We start from the raw sequence: 25,515 nt of genomic DNA, 5'->3' as shown, positions 1-25,515 counted from the left end.
TAACGATATTATTAATAAAAACAAGAAACAAAATTGGTCCAAGCACCGGACCCTGTGGAACGCCAGACTCAACGGGAAGCCTACGAGAGGCATGGTTTTTAAATGAAAGATATTGATGTCGGTTTGAAAGATATGCAGATAGCCAAGTAACAATTTTGGCATTACCCAGAGTAACATCTAGTTTGTGGAGTAGCTTTTTGTGGGAAACCTTGTCAAAAGCTTTTGGAAAGTCCACGAATATTGCATCAACCTGCTTACCTAAATTTATTGCCTTAGCGAAATCGTGTACCGTAGTTACCAATTGTGTGAATGTAGAAAAACCGTTTCTGAAGCTATGCTGATGGCATGATAGTATTTTATTATTTGAAAGGAACTCAGTATTTTAGTTATGTATTATATGCTCCAGACGTTTGCATGATGTTGGAATCAACGAAATAGGACGATAGTTCAATACGTGCTGTTTATTACCATTTTTGAAGATAGGTTTCACTGCTGCCGTTCTCTAGTCGATTGGAATCTCGCCTTCATTTAGTGATTTAGAAAACAGTACACTCAGATATTTAGAGACCCATGGCGCATAACGCTTTAAGAATTCATATGACAAAGCATCAGGACTGGGTGGTTTCTTAATATCAAGGTTAAGGAGCATGCTAAATGTTGCATTGTCGTTAATAGTAACGTCAGACATATGGGGGTATGAAGCATGAAAGTATGGCAATGAACCATTGTCATGTGTAAACACAGATCTAAAGTGTAAGTTAAATGAATCTGCTATTACTGCACTATCATCACTCAGAACATCATTTACGACGAAAGTATCATTAATTTGCTTACTGGGAGAAATCAGCCTCCAGAACTTTTCAGGGGATGTTGAAATAAATTTGGGAAGTTTCTCCCCAAAGTAGCGTTGCTTGTCTGATGAAACTTTCATTTGTAGCTCGGAAGAGAGTTCGAAATTTTTAGTAAGCAAAGCGTCCAAGTCTCTTGTGGTACCTCTTTTGTCTTCAGGCGCTTTAACCGTCTTTTTAATTGCAATGTGTCCCGTGAAATCTAAGGAGATTTCCCTTTTCTTTTCTTTAGCATGCAAGGAACAAAGTGCTTTATGCAATCATTTAGAAGATCTTTAAATTGATTCCACAATGTACGTATGTCTGCGCTGCTGTCCTGGAACGAGTCAAAACTTAACGAAAGCATGTCCAATATGGCGACATCATCTGCGCGCGAGAAGTTGAGCACGGAAATGACATCAACAGACTTGTTCACAGAGACGTCCGAAAAGGTCAACAACACAGCAGCGTGATCGGAAATTCCAGGCAGTACTTCGCACTCTGCTTGCCCCGTAATAGATCCACTTAAGAAAAACAGATCAAGGATGGAGCAGCAGTTACCTATAGTATTCTAGTGAAACTGTCACCTACTTGCCGCAGCTCAAAAGAAAAAAAATCATATCAAACAACCCTTCTTGTAGCTTGTCATTAGAAACATTTAGTGTGAAGGTTGACCAATGTACGTTTGGCATATTGAAGTCTCCGCCCAGAATTAATTGATCACCAGGCTTCACATGAGCAATCAGGTAACTTTGCTAATGAGCAAAGAAATCAAGAGTGGAATTTGGTGGTCGGTAAAGCGCTCCCAATACATACCTAATTGCGCCATGATAAGCTTTACAGAATATTCCCTCGATGTTCGGTATATCTGGCATTCTCAAAATTTTTAAACGCGCCTTGAACAGTAAAGCAACACCTCCGCCTTTGCTACCTCGATCTTTCCTGTGCACATTGTACCCACGAGGAACAAATTCTTTGTCTTTTATAGAACCACTTAGGCATGTTTCCGTGAGAATAATAATTTCAGGGTTATGAGTCACCAATATTCCCTCAAGTTCTGTGACTTTGATAACAACGCTCCGGCAGTTCACGTTAAGTATATTGACCTCCTGAGGCTTTGGTACAAAACGTCTCTTTTGATTTTTCTTTCGTTGGACACGTGCACCTTTCTTTTCATCCCAGTCAAAGATAACCCCGTCTATGCTCAGTGTATTGTGCACAAGTTTGACTTTCGAGCCATTATTTCTTTCTAGAGTAGAACTGTTCCAAAGCTTCCTTCAAATTTCTCGAACTCTACGCGAGAAATCTTGCAATATTGAAACAGCCGTACCCTTCAATTTGAATGCAGCCTTCAAAATTGTCATTTTTTTCACGATAATCGAGCAACCTAAGCATGACCGGTCGTGCATGGCTAGCATGTTTGTTTCCAATTCTATGGCATCTTTCTATATTTGCCAAAGAAATACCCAATTTACTGTGGAACAAATATTTTACTCTCTCTTCAAGATCCTGAAAAGATTCATTGCGTGGTTCGTCGAGACCGTAAATGTCCAAGTTGTTTCTTCGACTACGATTTTCTAGGTCATCTAGTTTTTCAACAAAGGAGGCTAGAACCGCTCTAACCGTAGACATCTCAGTCTCTATATCCTGGACCCGCTTAATAACTACACTTAAGTTGCTAAGTTGGCGCTCTAAACCATCAACACGATCAGTTATTGAACTAACTTGCTTGCCAATCTCTTTCTGAGATGCCTGTACATCTTGCATAGCTGTTTTCAATGAATTTTGACCGGCAAGACGTCCCATCAATATTTCCTTCTCGGTAGGACCAGGGTTGGCCTCAACGTCGCCACAAAGCAAAATATATACAGGAATATTTTTAAGTCGAGCAAGAAGGCATTCAAGACACAGTGGGCAAGGCAGCAGCAGTAAAACCCTATTATCGTTTCGATAGCAGGCGGTCGGCAAATATCTACTGACCTGGGATAGGTAGAAAAATGGGTTCCTGAGTGTGACTTGGCAGCAGTAGCGAAGATTTTGGAGACAAGCCTTTGTTTGCACTTACTGCAGATTGTCACCGTCCCTGCTGCACTCTCAGCGCCGTGTCAGCATCGCCCCGACTGCCACGTGCCTAACGGAGGACGACTTTCCAAGCTCCAGGTACAAGGCGGCGCTGCTGTCAGCGAGATAACACGATCTGCGGTGTTGGTGCCCTCCACGTCACATCGGCCCGGACTACTTAAAGGCGTCGATTCTGGGAGCCAATCTCACTTGGCAGCAGTAGCGACGATTTTGGAGACAAGCCTAAACCCTTGTTTGCACTTGCTGCAGGTTAATGCCCAACTTTTGTTTCTCACGAGTGGAACTGGTCTGCTTAAAGTCGCTGCTGCTGCCAAGCTTTCATTTCCAAGCTATCATTGCTATTTTCGGTGTGTTTTCCCTTCATTCTTACCAATTGTGGTATCGTGTATGCACGTTTCTTTTTTCCTGTTTATTCTGGTTTTGTACTAAGGCTCAATGGCGAAGGATGTCGGGCGTGTCAGAGAAGAAATGAAAAATGCCTTTGCTAAGCTTAAGAAAGATCTCCGGGAATTTAAATCTTCAAAAGAGTCACTAGAGAGAGAGTTGAGAATGGAAATCCGTGAGCTTAAAACTGAACAAAAAAACGTCACCCAAAGCCTCGAATTTGCCCATGGAACAATCATGGACCTGAAACTTAAGTTAGAAAACGAGAAGCAAAAAACGGACAGCTCAGAAAGGAAAATTAGGCTCTAAATGCCAAGTGCATAGCGTTGGAGGGTACTGTAGAGGAGGTAAATAATCGTTCAGCAAATGCAGAGCAGTATTCAAGGAACTGCACTCTTGAAATAAAGGGCGTCGAAAAACAAGCAATCGAAAGCGTTCCGGACATCCTATCCAAAATAGGTAGCGTCATTAACGAAACGATAACTGCAAGTGATATCGAAATCTGCCACCGCGTGCCGACTCGGAACAGTGACAATATGAGCATTGTAATTCAATTCAGGTCGCCTGCGAAGTGATATGCAGCCCTAAAAAGCGCAAGGAAGACTAGGTTCACTAATGCTGACATTGGACTTCTCGGCCGGAACCCAATTTATGTGAATGAGCATCTCTGCCCAGCACAAAAAAGGCTTCTCGGAAGGCCATTAAAAAGAAACATGAACAAAAGTGGAAGTCTGTGTGGACTTCCAACGTCAAGATCCTGGCAAAACAAACTGATGACTCAGAAGTTGTGTACATTAACAAGGAGAAGGATCTTGCTAGGATATGCAATACACCTACGTCGGAGTAGCAGCACGTAGTAGTATTTTTTTGGCAATATAAATTACTGCGAGTTTTCCCTCCCAGAATCAATTCAACAGAAGCAGCTCTCTCACAAATCTGTTCTGCATTTTAACGCCCGCGCAGCATCAAACAAAGAAGAATCAATTGTAAATTTTCTTAATCAATTTTCTTTTAAATTTAGGACTATAATGCTCACCGAGACTTGGTACTATGATGGTTGCATTATGCTCCGCCTTGATGGTTATAAGAATTTCTGCACGAATCGCGGTAAGGTTAAACCTTACTGTCCCGACGTGGGAGCCGCCTGCATCATCCTAAGGGTTGATCTTCAGGACCTGAATAAAGTTTATCATACCATACCATACGAATCGCTCAAATCGTAGAGGAGGCGGAGTTTCAATCTATGTCGATGCTGATGTTCAGTGTGTACCTGTTACTGATTTTTGTAAATCAACTGATGCTTATGAATGTCTAACTTTAAGAAGCAACCTCGAAATAATATGCTTCATTTACCGTCCACCAAACGGCGATATTAGGGTTTTCTTTAATTTTGTTGAAATGCTTTTAGAATATGTTCATGCAAACTATTTCCACCTAGCATGTACTGGCGATTTCAATATTAACATCTTAGAGCAGAACACAACCGTGGTAGATTTCCCGACCAAACTTCTTTCCACTGGTTTCACTTACCATATTGAGACAGCAACACCTGTCACCTTGACTACATCAACTGCACTAGACTAAATCATTACAAATTCTGAAACAGTCGTAACAGTCATGAAAGAGTCTCGGTTGATCTGCCTTTTCTAAATCCATATAAAGCATCCGATAATATTTTTTGTCTTTTGAAAAAAATTGTTGCTCTAATTAATATAATTTTTTCAAGTCCTTTTGAAAAAAATATCGCACCGAATATTAGCGACCATTGCCCTGTTTTCATGTTCTACCAGCTACCGGAAGGTCACAAATGCGCAGCTCAATCAATTTTTACCGTCCAATACATATCAGATAGCGCCCTCGAGTCCTTCCAATGCGATATAGCTACACACGACTGGTCGTCGGTCCTCACGAAAATAAAAAAAAACGCAGACGACGCCTACTCTGAGTTTATCAATATTTTTGTGAACTTGTAGGCTAAACACTTTCCTTTGAAATCGTTTAGGCCATCTAAAAAGACAAGAAAGCCGTGGGTAACATGCCTCAATGATAAAAAGCAAAAATAACCGTTATCCTGCGTACGCGAACGTTAGATGCACTCAAGACTTTTAAGAAAGCGCGAAACAAATTGAACGCAGAATTTCGCCGATCCAAAAAAGCATATTGCGACCAAAGTTTTTTTGGAATAGCTTTAAAAGGTCCTGAAAGCGCATGGAAAACAATAAATGACGTATTGGTCGGGGGGCTCCAAAACTGCCACTAAATCAAATCACATGTAACAACACAGTGCTGAGTGGCCAAGCAATGGCAGAATATTTCAACCATCACTTCATCAATATTGCCACAGCACAGAACACTTCCATAGGTAAAGTAAGCTTAGCTAGCCGTTCTGTTGAAAGTGTATTCCTTGAACCAACAAATGAGCTAGAAGTACAAGCGACAATTATGAACTTGAAAAACAGCAAGGCATTAGATGCACACAATATTCAAATAAAACCTGCAAAGTATGTACTGCGTCTTCTCCTTCCCGTACTGGTTCACATATTTAACCTAGTCTTGGAAAGTGGGACGTTCTCTAGCGCGATGAAAAAGAGCAAGGTATACTGTACAAAGGCGGTGATAGAAATAAAGTAGATAACTACAGACCAATCAGCGTTATTTCCGTTTTTTCAAAAGAACTTGAAAAAATTATATTAATTAGAGCAACAAATTTTTTCGAAAGACAAAAACATTATCGGATGCTTTATATGGATTTAGAGAAGGCAGATCAACCGAGACCGCATTATTAACCATAAAGGAACATATACTACGCAGTATAGATAAAAACTACTATACTCTAGGTCTTTTCATTGATTTCACAAAAGCATTCGATTGTGTAAACCATATTATTTTATTAGAAAAGCTTTCACTATACGGGATACGCGGTAACGCTCTTGAACTGTTTAAAACCTATTTGACGAACAGAAGTCAGACAGTATTGACACGTACACATGTTTATCTTTCACCGGTAGCCGCTTTTGAGGTCCATCGACGAAAAATACTTTGCGTTGTATAGTCGATCCAAGGCGTCGTCAATCCGTGGAAGGGGGTATACGTCCTTCTTCGTGACCTTGTTGAGGCGACGATAATCGACGCAGAAACGTAGGGTTCCATCCTTCTTCTTCACTAACACCACGGGGGACGCCCACGGACTCTTGGACGGCTGGATGATGTCGTCGCGTAGCATTTCGTCGACTTGTTGCCTTATGGCCTCGCGTTCGCGTGCCGAAACTCGGTACGGGCTCTGACGCAGTGGGCGGACATTTTCGTCGGTTATGATTCGGTGCTTGGCGACAGGGGTTTGTCGAACTTTTGACGACGACGAGAAGCAATCCTTGTATTGCAGGAGCAGAGCTTTTAGTTGTTCTTTCTTATGCCTGGGAAGGTTCTGGTGGAGGTGCTAGTGCGTTCATGCAGCGAACGCCCCCGCAAAGCCGCGATCCAAGCCCTAAACCGGAGGACAACGCCAACGTCACCAAGGACCAGCGAGCTAGCCGTAGGCAGCAAGGACTTCTGCCGGAGTACGGACTTCTTCCCGAGAAGAGCACAGCGATCAAGGCCAAGTCAAAGACCCTAATGGCAGCCCCAGCGTCCCCCATCCTGCTGCAACAACCTCGGGAGCCACCGACCTTCCGTGGATCTTCGGCTGAAGACCCTGAAACCTGGCTGGAGACATACGAGCGGACCGCGACGTTCAACAAATGGAGTGACGACGACAAGCTGCGCCATGTCTATTTTTCGTTGGATGACGCTGCTCGGACCTGGTTTGAGAACAGGGAGACCACCCTGGTTACGTGGGACCTTTTTCGTGAAAACTTCGTGAGAACCTTCACGAGTGTCGTACGAAAGGAGAGGGCAGAGGTTCTCTTAGAAACCAGAGTGCAATTGCCCAACGAGAACATCGCTATCTTCACGGAGGAGATGACTCGCCTCTTCCGCCACGCCGACCCCGACATGTCTGAAGAAAAGAAAGTTCGGTTCTTGATGCGAGGTGTCAAAGACCAACTATTCGCCGGATTGATGCGCAACCCGCCCAAGACTGTCACCGAATTTCTTTTCGAGGCTACAACGATCGAGAAGACGCTTGAAATGCGCGTCAGGCAATACAACCGCCGTGCCCTGACCAACTACGCCGACGCTCAAGCGCCAGGCGCCGACGACCTGCGCGAGACCATCAGAGCGGTCGTTCGCGAGGAGCTGCATAAGCTATTTCCTAGGTCGCAGCCTCACGTGGCATCTATCGCCGACGTCATCAAAGACGAAGTTCAGCGCTCACTTGGAGTTCCCGATGTGCAGCCACAATCGCCGCAACCCCAGCCGGAAGCGCTGACCTACGCCGCCGTCGCCCGTCGTCAAGGCCCCCCTCCGCGCTCGCGCCAACTACCTCCTCGAGCCAACTACCTCCTCGTGGTACCCTCAGCATTGCGTCCAGAGGTTCTGCAAGCTCTCCATGACGACCCAACGGCTGGACACCTCGGTGTTTCCCGCACGCTCGCAAGGATACAAGAAAAATACTACTGGCCTCGCCTCTCTGCCGACGTCGCCCATTACGTAAGGACATGCCGAGACTGTCAGCGACGCAAAACACCGCCGACAAGGCCAGCCGGACTTCTACAGCCGATCGAGCCACCTCGCCGACCGTTCCAGCAGATTGGGATGGACTTACTGGGGCCTTTTCCGACGTCGACGTCCGGGAATAAATGGATCGTCGTAGCTACGGACTACCTCACCCGCTACGCCGAAACAAAAGCCTTGCCCAAAGGCAGTGCTGCCGAGGTAGCCCGATTCTTCGTTGAGAACATCCTCCTGCGTCACGGTGCCCCAGAAGTCCTCATCACCGACAGAGGTACTGCCTTTACGGCAGAACTAACTCAAGCCATCCTGCGATACAGCCACACAAGCCATCGCCGGACCACCGCCTACCACCCGCAGACGAATGGCCTCACCGAGCGCCTAAATAAGACCATCGCCGACATGCTGGCAATGTACGTCGACGTCGAACACAAGACGTGGGATGCCATCCTTCCGTACGTGACCTTCGCATACAACACGGCCGTGCAAGAAACGACGCACATGGCGCCGTTCAACCTGGTCTACGGAAGGAACCCGGCAACGACGCTTGACGCCATGCTACCGGACGTCACCAACGAAGAAAATCTCGACGTTGCCACCTATTTGCAGCGTGCCGAAGAAGGTCGACAGCTCGCCCGCCTGCGCATCAAGAACCAGCAGAGGACCGACAGCCGACACCACAACCTTCGACGACGCTACGTCGAGTACCAGCCCGGTGACCGTGTTTGGGTCTGGACTCCGATACGACGACGAGGACTTAGCGAGAAGCTGTTACGTCGCTATTTCGGACCATATAAGATCACCCGACGTATTGGCGCACTGGACTATGAGGTCGTGCCAGATGGCATTTCGCAATCACAGCGGCGCCGGGCACGACCTGAAGTCATCCACGTGGTGCGTCTTAAGCCTTTTTACGCCCGCTGACAAACTTAGGTACTTTGTTACTTTGTTATTGTTTTTTGTTATTTTGTTTATTACGCATGGTTTTGTTTTCGCTTTCGTGTTTGTTTGTAGCATCGGGACGATGCTTTTTAAGGGGAGGGTATTGACACGTACACATGTTTATCTTTCACCGGTAGCCGCTTTCAACATTGGCTGACAAATGTTAAACGTTATCGCTCGGCGCAGGACGCGCCTGCATTGGAAGCTTCTCGGACGTTATCAATGCTTCTATCCGTCGTCTGTGGTCACCGACGCCCATGTAATCTGATTGTATGAGCGACGCGAATTGTCTAGAACTTTCTGGAAGACACGCGGGCATCAGGGATTAATCTGGAACCTTCGATGACTCAGGTATAAAAGCCGACGCGTTTCGCCGCTGATCAGATTTTCGACGACCGCCGACTGTGTTCGCCGCTTTCGTTGTGCTTTGAGTGTACCTTGCTTTTGTGGGCACAGGTTCGCCCAATAAACAACCAGTTCCGTTGTACAGTTTTACGACTGTTTTCTTCAGCGTCACTACTACGTGACAGTATCAATAGGTTAAAACCAGTCTTCTTATCTCACAATTAAGACTGGTGCACTGCAAGGCAGCATTTTAGGCCCAATCTTATTTAATACATTCATAAATGACATTCCCGACATAGACACTTCACTTAACTTCGTTATTTACGCTGACGATAGCACTGTTTTATTTTCTGGTCCAGATGCAGTCGTTTTGGCAGGAAAATGCAGCATTTTTCTCGAGAAGTTGTTTTTACTGGTCCCAACAAAATAGACTTGCAGAGAATCCAACTTGAACCAAAATCATTGTGTTCCGCGCAAGAAACAAGCCATTGACGATCAATGACGCCGTTTATTATGCAGGGCAGGAAATCGAATTGTCTACGAACACAAAATACTGGGCGTCACTTTCGAGGCCTCTTTATCTTGGGATACACAAGTGAATGTAATCTGCAAAAAACTGCATCTCATGCATCTGGACTGATGGCACGTTGTCGCACAATTTTTCCGACATCTGTCAAAATTCAAATATATCACGCACTCTTCCAGGCACATATCAACTACTACAGCCTAGTATGGCTAACAACTACTAAGATAAATAGTACGAAAATCCACTTATTACAAAAAAAGATAGTTCGATACATTGCAAACATTCCGTACTTATCACAGACTGGCGTTGCATTTCAGGCCTATAAGATTATGGCCTCTCATCACATATACAACTTTCGTATCTTGCGCTCGTTCTATTTTTCGGCTAGCTCCTTTCACGAATTCCTTACACACACAGCTTCATTAAAACTCGCACTAAGTAACATATGCACACGAAACACGGACCTGCGGTTTACACCGCGTTTCCGCGCGAACTACAAGTTACAAACTCTGGAACCTAATTTACCTAGTATCTTAAAAAGGTACAAGCATACCATGGGCTTTACTTTGAAACAGCTTAAAGATTATTTCCGAAACATGTAGCCTTATAATACTGGTAACTATCAGGATGCAATTGCAAATTGTACAAGTGGTTCTATTTTCAATCGCGACTAAACTTTTCAAACCTATAATATTGTTCGAAATGGATTTGTTATAAATTTTCTGTTGGTATATCTGTGATCTGTTGGTATATCTGTGATCTGTTGAAGTCTAATCGGTTTATTTGTGTATTGACAATATATACGCGTGTTAGTATATATGTGAGTATATGTGCAAGAATATGTGCATGTCATCTGTATTTGGTATTAATGGTTATGTTTTTTTCCATTAATCTGTTTGATCTCCTGAACGTCACCACTACTAAAAGTTTCTAGGTTGCCCGGGCCCAGTCAAGCTGTAAAAAAACAGCTTTTTGCCCAGGTATCCCTACCAGAAATGTGTATTTTGTTTTCTGGAAAATAAAGCTGTAATGTAATGTAATGTTGCCCCTTTCGCTGCTGCGTTGCCCACTGAAGTAGCACGGTGCTGGCTTCAGTTTTAAGTCCTCTTGCAGGGTCACGTGAGTCGACGTCATCCATGGCTGATCCCGTGGGTACGCTGCGATGCCAAGGCTCGAAATCTTGTTGACGTGCACATGTCACCAGGATCCGATAAGGGGATGTGAAGCTGTCCGATATCTTGATTCCACGAGGCAGCTGCAATGTGGCAGCCCAACAAAAGCTCGCACTTTGTCAACAGAGCCTCAATCTGCAATAGGTAGAACAAGGTGTTCCTGAGCATGTTGCCCATTTCGCTGCTGCGTTGCCCACTGGAGTAGCACGGTGCTGGCTTCAGTTTTAAGTCCTCCTGCAGGGTCACGTGAGTCGATGTCATCCATGGCTGATCCCGTGTGTACGCTGCGATGCCAAGGCTCGAAATCTTGTTGACGTGGCACATGTCACAAGGATCCGATAAGGGGATGTGAAGCTGTCCGATATCTTGATTCCACGAGGCAGCTGCAATGTGGCAGCCCAACAAAAGCTCGCAGTTTGTCAACAGAGCCTCAATCTGCAATAGCTGGAACAAGGTGTTCCTGAGCATGTTGCCCATTTCGCTGCTGCGTTGCCCACCTATGCCACACGTTTAGTCAGCCAGATGGCTTCGACGTGACGTGCGCAATGACGCACGCACTAGGCGCACCTTTAGTGAAACACAACCGTGGAGCCGCTGTGGCGTCGGGGAGCACGGTCGTCTCGCGCCCCGGTGGGTGGTGAAAATATTTATTGCCAAATGATTGAAAGCGGGAAAAGCCCCCTTACATGGCACGAGGCAGCCCTTAGGGGGCCGCCTTTATAGAGCAAAGGAGAGCCCTTGGAGGGCTATCCGCTTCAGGGCTGCGGCGATAATCAGGCGCTGTTCTGTAGCAGTGGAGCTGGCCAGGAGATTGTCCCAGAATGATTCCGCCGTGGTTTGGGATGGACGGTGCGGAAAGGTAGGGCATGTGAGGAGGACTTGAAGTAAGTCTCCTGGTTTTCCGCGCAGAGCTTACAGGAGGACAAGAACTGATCGGGGTATCGGGCATGAATGAGAATAGGGTAGGCAGCGGTACGGGTCTGGAGTCAGCGCCACTGGTAGGCTTGGGCTAGGGTTTGGGAGGGAGCAGGCAGTGCGTACCTCGCACCGCCTGCTCCGCCGGGTATCCGCTGGGTATCTCGGTAATGGTAAAGGATGTCTCTGAAGGTAAGCAGACGCTTCAGGGCTGGCGGAGGGGGTCCGACTCCGGCCCGGAAAGTACGACCTCGGGCGAGGGAGTGGACCTCCTCGTTAGCAGGGAGGCCTGCGTGTGCGGCGGTCCAATAAGGGTTACGGGGCGGGTGGGGTGCCAGAAGCGTAGCAACCGGGCCGCGGTGCCGTATACTAAGCCTTTGGCGAAATTTGATAGGACGGATTTTGAGTCGGAAAGAATTTTAGTGGGAGAGGTGGAGATGAGAGCGAGTGCAATGGTTTCCTCCTCTGCAGTTTCGGATGAGTCGTGATGATGAGCCAGATGCGAGTAATCGGACCTGATTGTTAGCGACGACGAGGACCATGCGGGATCCCGACGAATACGTTGCCACGTCCACGTAGGCTACCTCTGAACTGTCGCCGTACTGCTTGTGTAGCGCTTTGGCGCGGGCTGCCCTGCGTTTCCCGTCGTGCTCGGGGTGCATATTCTTCGGGATGGGAGGAATTACAAGAGGGGAATATAGGTCTGGAGGTAGGGGGACCACCTCAGTAGGATGGGTGATCTGGGTAATGCCTAGTTGACAGAGTAGAGTGCGGCCTGCCGCTGTACCCGACAAGCGAGTAAACTGTGCTGTTAGGGTTGCTTCTGCCAGCTCCTCAAACGTATTGTGGGTACCGAGGTTGAAGAGCCCGGCAGTGGAGATGCTGGGGGGTAGGCGGAGGGCGACCGCCGTGCAGCTCCTGACGAGCGCGTTGATGCGGTCCCGCTCCTTCTGCTTTAGGAGGAGGTATTGAAATGCGTACGCCGTGCGGTTTCGGATGTAGGCTTGGGTGAGGCGGAGTGTGTTCCGCTCTAGTAAACCCGCGCGCCCGTGTGCCACGCGCCGAATGAGACGGGTGGCTTGTTGGGTTTGGTATGGTGATCTTGGATGGTGTCGCCGTGCGCGCCGTGGGAGTGAAGGAGGAGGCCCAGGATGCGAATCTTAGAGACTAGGGGAATGGGATGATTCCCTATCGTGAGTGAGAGGTTTACGGGGTCGTGCCGCCTGGGGCAGTAGAGGAAAAGTTCTGATTTGGAAGGGGAGCAGGCTAGGCCGCGCGCGCGACAGCGCGAGTCGATGATTTTGAGGGCCGACTGTAGGTTGTGCTCCATGTCGGCATCACTGCCTCGGTTGGCCCAGACAGTGATGTCGTCGGCATAGAAGCTGAAACGTATGTCGGGGACTTGGGAGAGATGGTTGGGGAGTTGGAGAAGGGTTATGTTGAAGAGCATAGGAGACAGCACAGCACCCTGAGGCGTCCCCCGCGCTCCCAGTGGGACACGGGAAAGCCGGTTGTCCCCCAGGGTGAGTGTGGCTGCGCGTTGGGAAAGAAAGTCGCGGTTGTAACTGTACATCCGCTGGCGTACGCCCAGGGTGAGGAGGCCTTCTAGGACGGCTGCGCGGGTAACGTTGTCGAAAGCTTTTGTTAGGTAGACAGCGAGGATAGCCTTGGTGTCACCCACGGGGGAGTCGAGGATGTGGTTCTGGAGTTGTAAAAACACGTCCTGAGTAGACAAGCCCGGCCGGAAACCAAAGATGCACGAAAGAAAGAGGTTGTTGTTCTCCAGATACCGGGTCAGCCGGGTCTGGAGAATGTGCTCCATAAGCTTGCCCACGCAGGATGTAATGGAGATGATACGGTGATTAGCGGGAAGGAATGGTTTGCCTGATTTGGGAATTAAAACTACCTTAGCGTCCTTTCCTTGAGGTGGGAGGGCGCCGCGCAGCCAGCATTCATTAAAGTAGTCGGTTAGGTTAGGTTAGGTTAGGGGCAGCGGGGCAGCGGCGTTGCTTGGGAGCCGGGCACACATCCGCGCGGTGGCCGAGTGCGCCGCAGTTCAGGCAGTGCTCGATATTCGTTTTGAAGAGGTAGCACCTACGGAGTACGGAGGAGTAGTAGATGTGCTTGGGCACCCAGTCTTGTTCGAAAAGGATGATGATGGACTTTGTCGAGCCCATGCGTCTAAAGTCGGGGATGGGAGGGTTCCGCTCGTGACTGAGATGATCCTGAATGTCTTCGTAAGAGTGGTCGAATGGGAGCCCGTGGACCACATCGCGGGCGCAGTCTTCCGGGGCCACTTGGTAGGAGTAGATGTCGTAGGCAGTGTCTTTGATGAGTACGGACTTGATAGTGAGGTAGTGGAGTTGCCGTTGGCTTGGCCTCTTGGTGTCCGAGGTGGGCTGCTTGCAGAATGGCATCGCGAAGCGCAACGCTGATCACGGTCCGAAGGTTGAGGCCGCTACGGGGACGGAGGATGATGTTATGATCGTCGATGGGTAGCTTTGGGTGGCGTAGAGCAGACAGTTGGGGCTTCCGGGGCCGGTGCCCCGCCAGAGCTTGAGGCGTAGATGGCTGCTTACATTTCTTGGCAGTGGCGGAATTCGGAGTAGTGGTGGGGCGGGAGTTACGAGCCGAGCTTCTCTTGTCGTGAGCTGATTACCAGCCGTTGTTAGAGGTTAGTTCCGAGGGTGATGTTTAGTTCCGAGGGAGAAAAATTATTATCGGCAGGTTCCAGGCGAGAAGCGGAGGCTGATGATACTAAATTCAGATGGCTAGGATGAGTTGATCCGGTCGTAGGCGACTAAGTTTGCGGAGCGCATGTAAAGCACATCCGCTGTTCACAAGACATGGAGCGGGTCTCCTCCGCGCCCCGGAGGCCCGGTTTCGATTGCCACCCAGATCAAAAGTTACCTATTTTTCTTTTCAAAGGTATTAATTCACTTTGTGTACGTGAACCTCCCTGCTAAATTTGTCATGAATTCGAGCATTTTTTACGCGTTTTTTTCTCTTTGCCGTCGGCCATATTCGGTGGCGTAATGGGGCATATAATGCTTTCGCATTAAAGAAATAGAAAGGAATCGGCCCCAATACGGAGCCTTGCGGCACACCAGAAGTAGCAGAAACAACATCTGAGCAACTCCCATTCAACACAGCACTTGGACGTATTTGCTTAACAACACGGAGTTACAGCCTGTATATTCATAAACGTATTCACGTGTTCATAGTACCGTTAATCTTACCTGGTCAACCTACTACCGCTAATCTCACCTGGTATATCTAAATTAGTAGCAATGCGGATCGAACGTTGGGTTATTTGCTGCGCTACACGTATAATGCCACCATCCTGTCTCATGTTACTACTATAGAAACACTAATAGGAACAAAATTTCAGTATGCATCCAATGTGTGAAATTTCAATATATTTATTACCTCATTGGAACTCAAAATTACTCCACTCGTTTTATATGTTCAACTTAAGATCAAATAGCTACTCTAACCTCAAATAAAACTAAACTTGAATTTGTAGCCCTTAAACTGATACAGTCGAACCCGGATATATTATTATATATTAGTGCACGCAGCGATTCGTCTGCCGCAGTGCGGTCCAACTTAGTGAAGGCAATGGATGAGGGCAAAGCGAACCAAACACTTGTGACCAACAAACTGTCTGAAATTGAAAAGCGGCTTGCGTCGGTTGAGACTAGGACTAAGGCGGCGGAGGACCTCGAAAGGGAATTGCAGATCACCAATGAGCCACTTGGCACTATCACTCAAACAAATGACTTGTTGTCGCGTTTTAATGAACCCTAATGAACTAATGAGCACGAAGAAATAACTCGGTGTTTTTTGGTATGCCCGATAAAAAATGAGACCTGGCAAGCGACCGAAGAGGCAGTCATTAATTTACTCTCGAGTACTCAGAGCTTGACGCGAACGCGATAGAAAGAGCCCATCGTCTAGGTGGTCCATAGGTAAATGAAAGATGTCGCCCTGTCATAGTTAAATTTTCACCCGCCGTGGTTGCTCAGTGGCTTTGGTGTTGGGCTGCTGAGCACGAGGTCGCGGGATCGAATCCCGGCCACGGCGGCCGCATTTCGATGGGGGCGAAATGCGAAAACACCCGTGTACTTAGATTTAGGTGCACGTTAAAGAACCCCAGGTGGTCAAAATTTCCGGAGTCCCCCACTACGGCGTGCCTCATAATCAGAACTGGTTTTGGCACGTAAAACCCCACAATTTAATTAATTAATAGTTAAATTTTCAACATTTAAAATAAAAGAACTTGTTATGATGGGGCGATCGAGGTTGAGAAGCCATAACGTCTCGGTATCGGACGACTACTGTCAGGCGACAAGAACTGCACGCAATATGCTACTGAATTATGCCAAATCGTTGCCCGGTAGATCTTGTCAGCTCCGCTACGACAAGCTTGTTGTTAACCACAAAAATTTTGCCTATGACGCCAGCACGGATGAGGTTTGTGAAACTACTGCTCGTGTTCGCACCAATGGCAGTCGAGCTCGCAACAAAGATAGGGCGCACTTTTTCTCTGGTCACAACCGCGACCGTGTTCATCAGGGGCGTAGCCAGAAATTTTTTTTCGGGGGGGGGGGGGGGGGTTCACCGGCCCGACCGGGGGGGGGGGGGGGGGGGCAAGCTTCTGCGTTCCTCTACGTCACGTGATCGATAATAAATATCGGTAGTTTACGCAGACTTTATACATGTATATCAAAGACATGGGACCGCCCCCCCCCCCCTCCTCGCGTGTGCGTTTGCTTGTGAAGAACTTAAGTAAAAAGTAAAGTAATCTCAGTAAATACAGTAAGTACGACCGGTACAGTGGGCGTTTGGAGCAACGGTCTCTCATCGCGCCACTGAATGGACCAGTCTTCGAAAACGCATCATTGAGACGACCCGTGCGATCAGAGAAGACATCATTAATTGTTAATTTCCGTTAAGCGTAGATGGCGTCGTCCTCGTCGGGGCGAAGTTCGTTTCACAAGTCAAGTACGGCTATACGCGTGAAAATGCACGTGTGACCAGGCTCTACCTACTCTCATAGCAATAGCTTGTTCGCTGCGTCTTTGCGCTAGAAAACTTAAATACGTGCAAAAACACGTAAGGCTTTTTTTTTCGAAGCTTTCGTCGCCCTGTTCTCTCATACGAGAGGGTTGCATTTCCTGCGGCAAGTGCATGGGCCGCAGTGTCTTCCGCTGTGTGCGAGCGTGCAGCCGTCATTTGCCTTTACGTCAACAGATTCAGAATTGTACAGCATATTTCACCGCACAGCATAGATATGGCATGTGTATGCATTTTAAGTAGTGCGTGCAACTCATTTCTGCTTCACTTACGCCGGTGCAAACAGGAAGCGGCCTTGTACCTCACAGAATCTCGACTGATTGGTGTACTAGTGATGCAGGAATGAACTCCAGTCTTTTTCAGTGCATAGTGCACATAATCGATTTCTCAGGACGCGTGAACTCCGACGAGAACTGTCAGCGCATGCAACAAGTTTACTTACGCTGTACCGCGCACAGCAGTAATTCATGCTTGTCGGCTGTCTGTTTCGTGCATTCTGTTGGGAGTCGGGGGAATTTCACTGCTGTCATCAACCCCTTCGTGTGTACATTGCTGGTTTGGGATTCCACAACAAAACAGCAACTACCAGCCTTCCGTAATTGCTGGTTTGGGATTCAACAACACAACAGTAATTACCAGTCTTCCGTAGGGGCGCAATCGCAGACTAAGCCTACGCAGACCAAGCGCAGACTAAGCCTACGTTCACACTTGGGAAGCGGCAAGCGGGCGGAAAGGCCAAAGCGGCCGGAAAATTTTTTCCGCGCCTGTCCAAGTTGTTCAAATTTGTTTTGCTACCGCCGCGGCCGCCGCTGCCGTTTTCGTCGAGATCCATCTCGTCTGCTTACGTTTGTCGGCGTGGTGGCGCTCATTATCGCATTTCGAGCCGTATGTTCATTCATTGACCCACCCGTCATCAAAAGTGATCATTTTGCACAACTTCGCGTGTCATCTGCGACCTTCGGTAAGTTCCTCGTTGGCGTTCCGTAATTCTCCTCACACGGGCGCGGTAGCGCTGAGTCACTGGTTGGTGCCGAGGCGTGATAATATTTCTTTAATAGCTTTTATTTACAAGTTGTATTAACATTTCATCATTTCGTATTGTCGGCGCCTCCAAGACACCAAAGGGGCAACGGGAACACCACAGCTAAAACCCGGGCTGGCCCTTGTGTTGGGGCTCGCCAAAGCCTGCGCGTCCTACGTGAGACCTACGCTCTCAATCTATCGTCGCGACGAGAAAAGCACCCCGCGACTTCTGCAACATACCGTACACGTGCGAGGAGAATTATGGAGCGCCAACGAGGAATCTGCCTAACTATTGTCTACCATGGAAATGGAAGAAGAAATGGCTTTAATACTTCTTCCTACTTGTTTTCTAGAAATGGACAATGAATAAACCGAAGACGCGGACACCTCGGAAACGGCGGTGGTGGGTTCGCTTGGTTTTGCAAAAGCGCGAGAAGTTGGGTCATGCCAAGGCTTCGTTGCCGCACCTCTGGTCGCGCGACGTCGAATACTATCGCGAGTATTGCTGACAGTACGTTTTAGTGCCACTCTTTGTATCGGCCGTTGTTCCGGTCGATCAAACCAACAACACCCGTGTCAAGACAACAGTGAACAGCTTTTATTGAGCGTCGGTATTTATAGGGCACTCGGTCCGTAAGAGGGGGAGTGCGCTATCGTACATGCGACAGCGGCATGATGCCGGCTTGCGCCCACTGCTGGTGCGCATGCGTGCGATGCGATACATCTTCCCTTCTTACAGAAGTCTGGGTCGTTTCAGCGCCTGTAGCTGACTTGCTCGAAGTTGTCATCATAGGCCAGACGTTCCGGTGGCCTGGATTGCCTTTGTGATCTCCTAGGTAGCGTTGGAGGCGGGCTTTGTTGTCTCGCTGTTCATAGGCACACCAATGGAGACACAGCTGGTGGAGTATTTGCACCGTCAGACGGCGTGGTATCTTGTTCGTTATCTGACTCACTTGCCGACATGTCGGGACTGAAGCTTTCTTTCGTGCCTAGCAAGTGTTCGCGGTTTCGGCGTAGTGTCTTGTGGCCCTCTGTGCGGACATAGAAGGAGCGTGGTCCAGCTGGTGCCATTACCTTGGCTTTCTCTGACCATGACGTTCCCTTCACTCGCACGACGTCATTATGTTGAAGGGGGGGCAAGGTATGATGCCTCCGACTTGTTTGCTTGTGCTTCGTTGTGTGTACTACTGGCTGCGGTGTGAAGTCAGGTAGAGGGGTGCGCAAACGCCTTCGTTGAAGCAGTTCGCCAGGGGGCCGTCCATCTTCCAAGGGGCTGGCTCTGTAGCTAAGCAAACCAAGCCAGAAGTCTTCGTTGCTTCGGTGGACTTTTTCAATATTCTTTTCACCACTTGCACGCCTTTTTCTGCTAGTCCGTTTGAGCGCGGGAACCGGGGACTTGAAGTCACGTGCTGAAAGTCGTACAGCTTAGCGAAACGGGCAAACACCTGGCTGGAAAATTGGGGACCATTGTCAGTGCACACTTCTGTTGGGATGCCGTATCGTGAGAACATCGCTCCGAGCCTCTCCGTCACGGAGTTGGTTGACAGGTCACGCAGCTGGTCGACTTCTGGAAAGTTAGACATGGAATCGTAAGCACATAGGTAGTACTTGCCGCCGTATTGAAAGATGTCAACTCCAACACGCAACCAAGCCTGTGAAGTGATTGATCGAAGCATTAACGGCTCAGCTGGTTGGTTGTATGCATGCCTTCTGCAAATAGCACACTTTTGTATTAGCGCTTCAATATCCGAGATGATGTTTGGCCAGAAGACCAACTGTCGTGCTCGTCCTTTGCATTTTCCTATACCTAGGTGCCCTGTGTGGATTCTATGCAAAATTTCAGCCCGCATTCGTGTGGGAATTACAACCTTTGTCCCCTTGAGAAGTATTCCGTTCACGACTGAAAGCTCGGAGGACGCAGACGCGAGGGGTCCTGTCCGTCCTTTTGCAACACTATCTTCAGGTACGGGTCGCATGCGGACTCACGTGCGAGGCGTAGGGCAGTTCTTTCGCTGACGAGTGACGACACCACGCTGACGGCGTGAATTTCAACATCGGTGGTGTCCGTGGCAGTGCCGTCTCCAGGAGCGGGTGCCCTTGACAGCATGTCCGCCAGTGCCATCTGTTTGCCGGGAATGAACACGATTGTGTAATTGTACTTCAAAATCCTGAGAAAGAAACGCTGCACTCGTGGTGGCATGTCAGATATCGCCTTTTTTTTTGCAATGTCAATGAGAGGCCGGTGATCGCTTTCAAGTGTCACCGGGCGGCGGTACACAAAGTGATGGAACCGTTCACAGCCAAAAACAAGCGCCAGAGCTTCTTTTTCAATTTGAGAATAGCGCTGTTCCGTCGCCGTTAAAGATTTCGACGCATAGGGTACCGGTCTCCATCCGTTATCATGTCTTTGCAACAAAGCTGAACCAACGCCGTATTGCGAGGCATCTGACGTCACCTTTACGTCCAGGTTCGGGTCAAAAATTGCTAGCAGTCGTGCTGCGCTCAGAGTTTTGCAAATATCCCGCCACTCTGTTTCATGGTTTTGCGTCCATTCAAACCGTACGTCATGCCTGAGAAGCGACCTTAACAGCACAGTCCGCTGCGCCAAGCCTGGCGAATATTTGCTGAAATAGTTGATAGTGCCAAGCATCCTTTGTATTGCCTGCTTGTTTTCAGGTTTTGGCATCGCATGGATGCTGGCTATTAATTCTGGATTAGGTTTGATACCGTTGCTGGAAATCGTGTCACCCAAGAATGCAATCTCTTATGCACCAAACGTGCACTTTTCGGCGTTGAAGGTAAGTCCCGCGATCTCAGCTGCTTTGAGAGCACTTCGTAGGCGCTGGTCGTGCTGCTCTCGGGTCGCACCCCAAACCAACACGTCGTCCACATACACGCGCACACCAGGAAGGCCCTCAAATATCTCATTTAGGGCTTTCTGGAACACTTCGCTGGCTGAGGAAATGCCGAAGGGAAGCCGCAAAAAACAATACCGGCCAAAGGGCATTGAAAACGTGCATATTTTCGATTAATCCTCATCTAGCGGAATTTGATGGAACCCGGCATTGGCGTCTAAACGTGAAAAGAATTTCGCACCTGTTAGTTCCGCCTCTATGTCCTCGCGACGAGGCATCTGATAGTGTTCACGTTTCAAGCTGTGGTTAATTTTCCTGGGGTCAAGACGTATCCTTAGCTTGCCGTCTTTTTTGCGTACGATGACTAATGGGCTTACCCAGTCAGTTGGGCTGCTCATCTTCCGCACGATCCCCGCTCATTCCATTCGGTCCAATTCTGCACGCAGCCGCAGCTGAAGAGACAGGGGCACCCTTCGCGCTGGCTGGACGATCGGCGTAGCATCGTCGCGAAGCACAATTTTGTATTCCCGATGAAGGCGTCCAGTTCCGTGGAATAGGTGCGAGAACTGCCGGGCTGTTTCTTCGGAGGTGGTTGTGGCTACAGTGTCAACGTTCCGCTGAATCAAACCAAAGCGCTCGCTGGCCTCCAACCCCAGAATGGCCTGGTGGTCTTTTTTCACCACGAAGAACTGTGCTCTTTCCTGCCGGTTACCAATGACGAGAGGTGCCGAGAACGTTCCACAGTGCTTGATAATTCCGCCGTTGTACGAGCGCAGCGGCGCGCCGTTTGACTGAAGCGTCCCGACATTTAACTTGCGATAAACTGATATAGGCACGAGGTTCGCTTGGGATCCGGTGTCAACCTTGAATGTAATGTTCCTCCCACCTATTGTTGCTTGCACAAGCCAGTCGCGTCCGGTCGGAGCACTGTTTACAGCTACATCCAAGACGTCGAAGTCATCGTCTCCTTGCTGCACTTCGCCAATATTAGCTCCCCCTCTGCAACACGAGGCAAAATGATTTGACCTGTTGCACAAACGACAAGTCTTGCCGTATGCCGGGCAGCGCCTTGGCGGATGCATTCGGTCGCAACGGGTACACCTTGCTGGCTGACGTGCCACCCTTCTGTTCGCAGTTACTGAGTCGACTTCAGGTGCTTCCTTTGTGCTAGACCATATCTCGTTTTGGCGAGCTGAGGTTTCGGCTGCTTTGCATAAGGCGATAGCACCTTCCAGGGTTAACTTCTTTTCTCTGAGCATTTTTTCCCGCAGCTTCAGGGAGTTCGTTCCGAAAACGATTTGGTCCCGGACCATGTCATCGGTTAGGGTACCGAAATTACAGACCCTGGCCTGTTTCTTGACTTCTCGTAGAAACTGTTCGAACGGTTCGGCCTCCCGCTCAACACGCGTTCGAAACACGTATCTTTCGTGAACTTCGTTCTCCTGCTCTCCGAAATACTCCTGGAATTTGGCGACGACCAATTTGTTGTCATGTTTGCTTTCCGTCCCAAGGAACGAAAAATTGTAGATTTCTATCGCATCTTCGCCTGCTACGTTTAGAAGCAGTGCAGTTTTTGTTGCTTCCGACCTTGGTTTCTCAGGTGACGTTGCATCCAAGAAGAGTTCGAACCTTTGTTGGAACTGCTTCCAGCTTTTTCCCGTGTCGCCCGATGTGTTCAATGGTTCCGGAGGCTTGACGTTTTCCATGACTGCTGAAGGGGGATCCAGGACGTCCGTCGGCGGGTGACCACCATTAGTGGAATTCGTGAGGGGCAGGCTTCACCACTTCTGACACCATGTATCGGCCGTTGTTCCGGTCGATCAAACCAACAACACCCGTGTCAAGACAACAGTGAACAGCTTTTATTGAGCGTCGGTATTTATAGGGCACTCGGTCCGTAAGAGGGGGAGAGCGCTATCGTACATGCGACAGCGGCATGATGCCGGCTTGCGCCCACTGCTGGTGCGCATGCGTGCGATGCGATACACTCTTGTCGTAGAGCAAGGGCTTGTTCTTGATCGCGTCGATCAGCATTACAGGCTACACTTTTGGTGCCATGTTCAATTTTACGACCGGTTGTTTACATGCTAGTGTAGCTTCCAGTGAAGCAGATCGACTTTCCGCCGCGTTTCCGCTTAGCCATGGCGAAAAAATCGGCCCGAGACCGATTTGGCTCGCAGCCTGTTTTTCTGCCTGTTTTGCCGCCTAGGTGGGCGGATTTTTGCAAGATTTTGCCGCTTCCGACAGCTTCGAGACCAAGTATGAACGTAGCCTAAGATCCTGCGCGAGCGCGGCCTAACCGGCACCTGATGAGAAGCGGCAGAAATGTATACCGGAAATTTCGACCACCTGGGGTCTTTAACCTGCACCTAAATATAAGTAAACGGGCCTCGAGCGTTTTCGCCATCATCTAAAATGCGGCTGCCGCATTTGTTCCTTCATTTTTTTGCGCATTTGTTGCTTCAGAATGCGGCCGCCACATTCTCGCCCAAAACTTCACAGAGTGTCAAAGCCTTGACAAACACCGTGACAGTTTTTTCCATATGCAGACATGATTCGCTGTAAATTACCAACCCAAACGGAAGCGCCCAGGAATGAAATTGTGATAGTATCACCGGTTTCTTGAATTATGTCAGCGCGAAGCGACGAGAACAAAGGGTGGGTACGTGGGGGAGGGGGGGGGGTTGAACCCCCCCCCCCTGGCTACGCCCCTGGTGTTCATCTTCTAATTCTGCACCTCTGTCACATGCGCAGACTTCTAATGCTACTTCTTAACAATCAGTAAAGGGAAGTGGCAGCGGAAAAGCATCGCGTCTTATCTCTGTGCTGTATAGACGGTTTCATGCTCGCGATAACAGCAGCGAGCGCGCCGCCCCCAAGAAACTTCCGGTCACGTGCCTTATCAGTCTTCTATGTTTTAACGCATGGTTGCTTCTTTGCCAGTTACACTTCGCAGCTACGTCAGCGGGCAAAACCGGAAGCCGTGCAGGGCCTATGTTTGTAAACAGTGAAAGGGTCTATACCAACATTCGTAGCATCATGAAGAAGAGTGACGCTTTTGAAGGTCTTATCGATTCATGTGAAGCCGACGTGATCGCTGTAACCGAGACATGGTTGAATTCTAATGTTCGCGACATTGAAATCTTTACTATTTCCAAGTCATTGCAAATTTATCGCTGTGATCGAGATGGAAGACAGGGTGGTGGCAATTTGCTTACTTTTCAAAACGTTTCAAGTCTTTCTTCATTAACCTGACGTCTACGTTGGAAGTGATATGGTGTGGGGTGGTTGCTAACAATAAGACGCATGTCTTTGGGGTCTGTTACCGTCCCCCGGATACGGACATTAGCTTTGTTCATGAGTTTCACGGTAACAATAATGCAAAAATAATGTGGTACCCATCAGCGTGAATAACTATTCTAGGCCATAATAATTATCCTTCCATAGCGTGGACGTTATCATTACCACCAGTCGTGCCATTTTCTTCTAACAGCGAATGCTTCCTTGATACCTGCAACCTTTTTAATTTAACGCAGATGGTGACTACTCCAACTCGTGTTACCAGTACTTCATCGCACACTCTTGACTTGATCCTGACATCAATGCCTGAAACTATTCATTCAGTATCTTCCTTTCCTCGTCTTAGCGATCACTGCATGTTACACTTCTGCATAAACAGCAGCACGCCTGCTGCTACTAAGCAACGCAGGGTAATCTACGACTACAATGCCGCAAACTTTGAAGCAATTAATCACGAAATGTCTCCCTTTTTTGACACTTACTTACACGATTTTGATCACAGAACCGTACAGGAAAACTGGGATTTGTTTGTTGACAAAATTTATGAACTTACTCAAATTTGTATTTCTCAGAAGTTTACACCTGTAAGCAGCTCAGCAGCATGGTATAATACATACTTGAAGCGTCTCTCTAGCAAAAAGGACCGTTTGTTTCGCGGGGCAAAATTGCAAGGTACTGACGAACGCTGGTGTGCCTACGAATCAGCTACACAAGCATATTCTTTGGCCACAACTAACAAGAGTGAAATTGTACTTGTTGACACTGATGGCCTTCCCGTACCTGCCGGGAGGTGTGCAACACTTTTGAATAAAAACTTAGCCCGTAATGTTTCAGTTTCGTTTACTAGCACGTCTGTTTCTTTGTCAATGCGCAATTATGTTTTTTAATTAAATGTACTTCAGGAGATGTTGGTGCCTATATGTGGCGCCGGCTACTCCTCTTCTCTTACATGATAGTTGTCCTCAGAAAGTTGTCAAAAATCACAAAACTGGACTAATAACCACATGTACGAACATTCATGTACTAAGTCTTGAATGCAATATAAATAAATGTTCGCGCAACCGAAGAGTTCACATAGCATAAATACTCACAAAACCGAAGTGCTCCCACGCAACACATGGTTTCACAAAGCATAAATGTTCACAAAACCAAGATGTTCACACAGAAAATGTTGGGCACTTGCAAATTAGGTCCCTCTTGAATGCCGCGCTCTAAATACAAGTCTTTTACGCAAACACAATTGCTACATGAACACGTAGACACAATAAACATGTAATCCAGAGTGCCTGTTAATAACAACAATGCCAGCAATAACTGATATCTGACTTGGTAATTTTGTGAGCGCAATTTTTTACCTATGTCTCCAATAGAGATCGAAGTGCCTAGCATTGTGAAAATGATTGAACCCATCCGAATGTGCTCTGCTTGCGGTGTGGGCAATATTAATTCAAGATTTC

At 48.1% G+C, this 25,515-nt stretch overlaps 2 protein-coding genes across 2 annotated transcripts; both read right to left on the bottom strand.

The window, feature by feature from the left end:
* Positions 1 to 12,831: 12,831 nt before the first annotated feature.
* On the bottom strand, positions 12,832 to 13,623 carry LOC119435411 (uncharacterized). The gene has a single exon (XM_037702279.1). It carries the CDS (start codon positions 13,621 to 13,623, stop codon positions 12,832 to 12,834), a length of 792 nt encoding a protein of 263 aa, XP_037558207.1.
* A 5,464-nt stretch (positions 13,624 to 19,087) lies between these two features.
* On the bottom strand, positions 19,088 to 20,103 carry LOC125941948 (uncharacterized). Its single transcript, XM_049659828.1, has 2 exons — positions 19,890 to 20,103; positions 19,088 to 19,470 (listed from the first exon to the last, which is right to left on the bottom strand). Exons 1-2 carry the CDS (start codon positions 20,101 to 20,103, stop codon positions 19,088 to 19,090), a joined length of 597 nt encoding a protein of 198 aa, XP_049515785.1.
* Between the last annotated feature and the right edge of the window lie 5,412 nt (positions 20,104 to 25,515).

Source organism: Dermacentor silvarum, unplaced genomic scaffold (genome assembly GCF_013339745.2).
Source record: "Dermacentor silvarum isolate Dsil-2018 unplaced genomic scaffold, BIME_Dsil_1.4 Seq689, whole genome shotgun sequence".
NCBI lineage: Eukaryota > Metazoa > Arthropoda > Arachnida > Ixodida > Ixodidae > Dermacentor > Dermacentor silvarum.
Note: the sequence above shows the minus strand (reverse complement) of the source record. Positions and strands in the feature narration are given on the sequence as shown.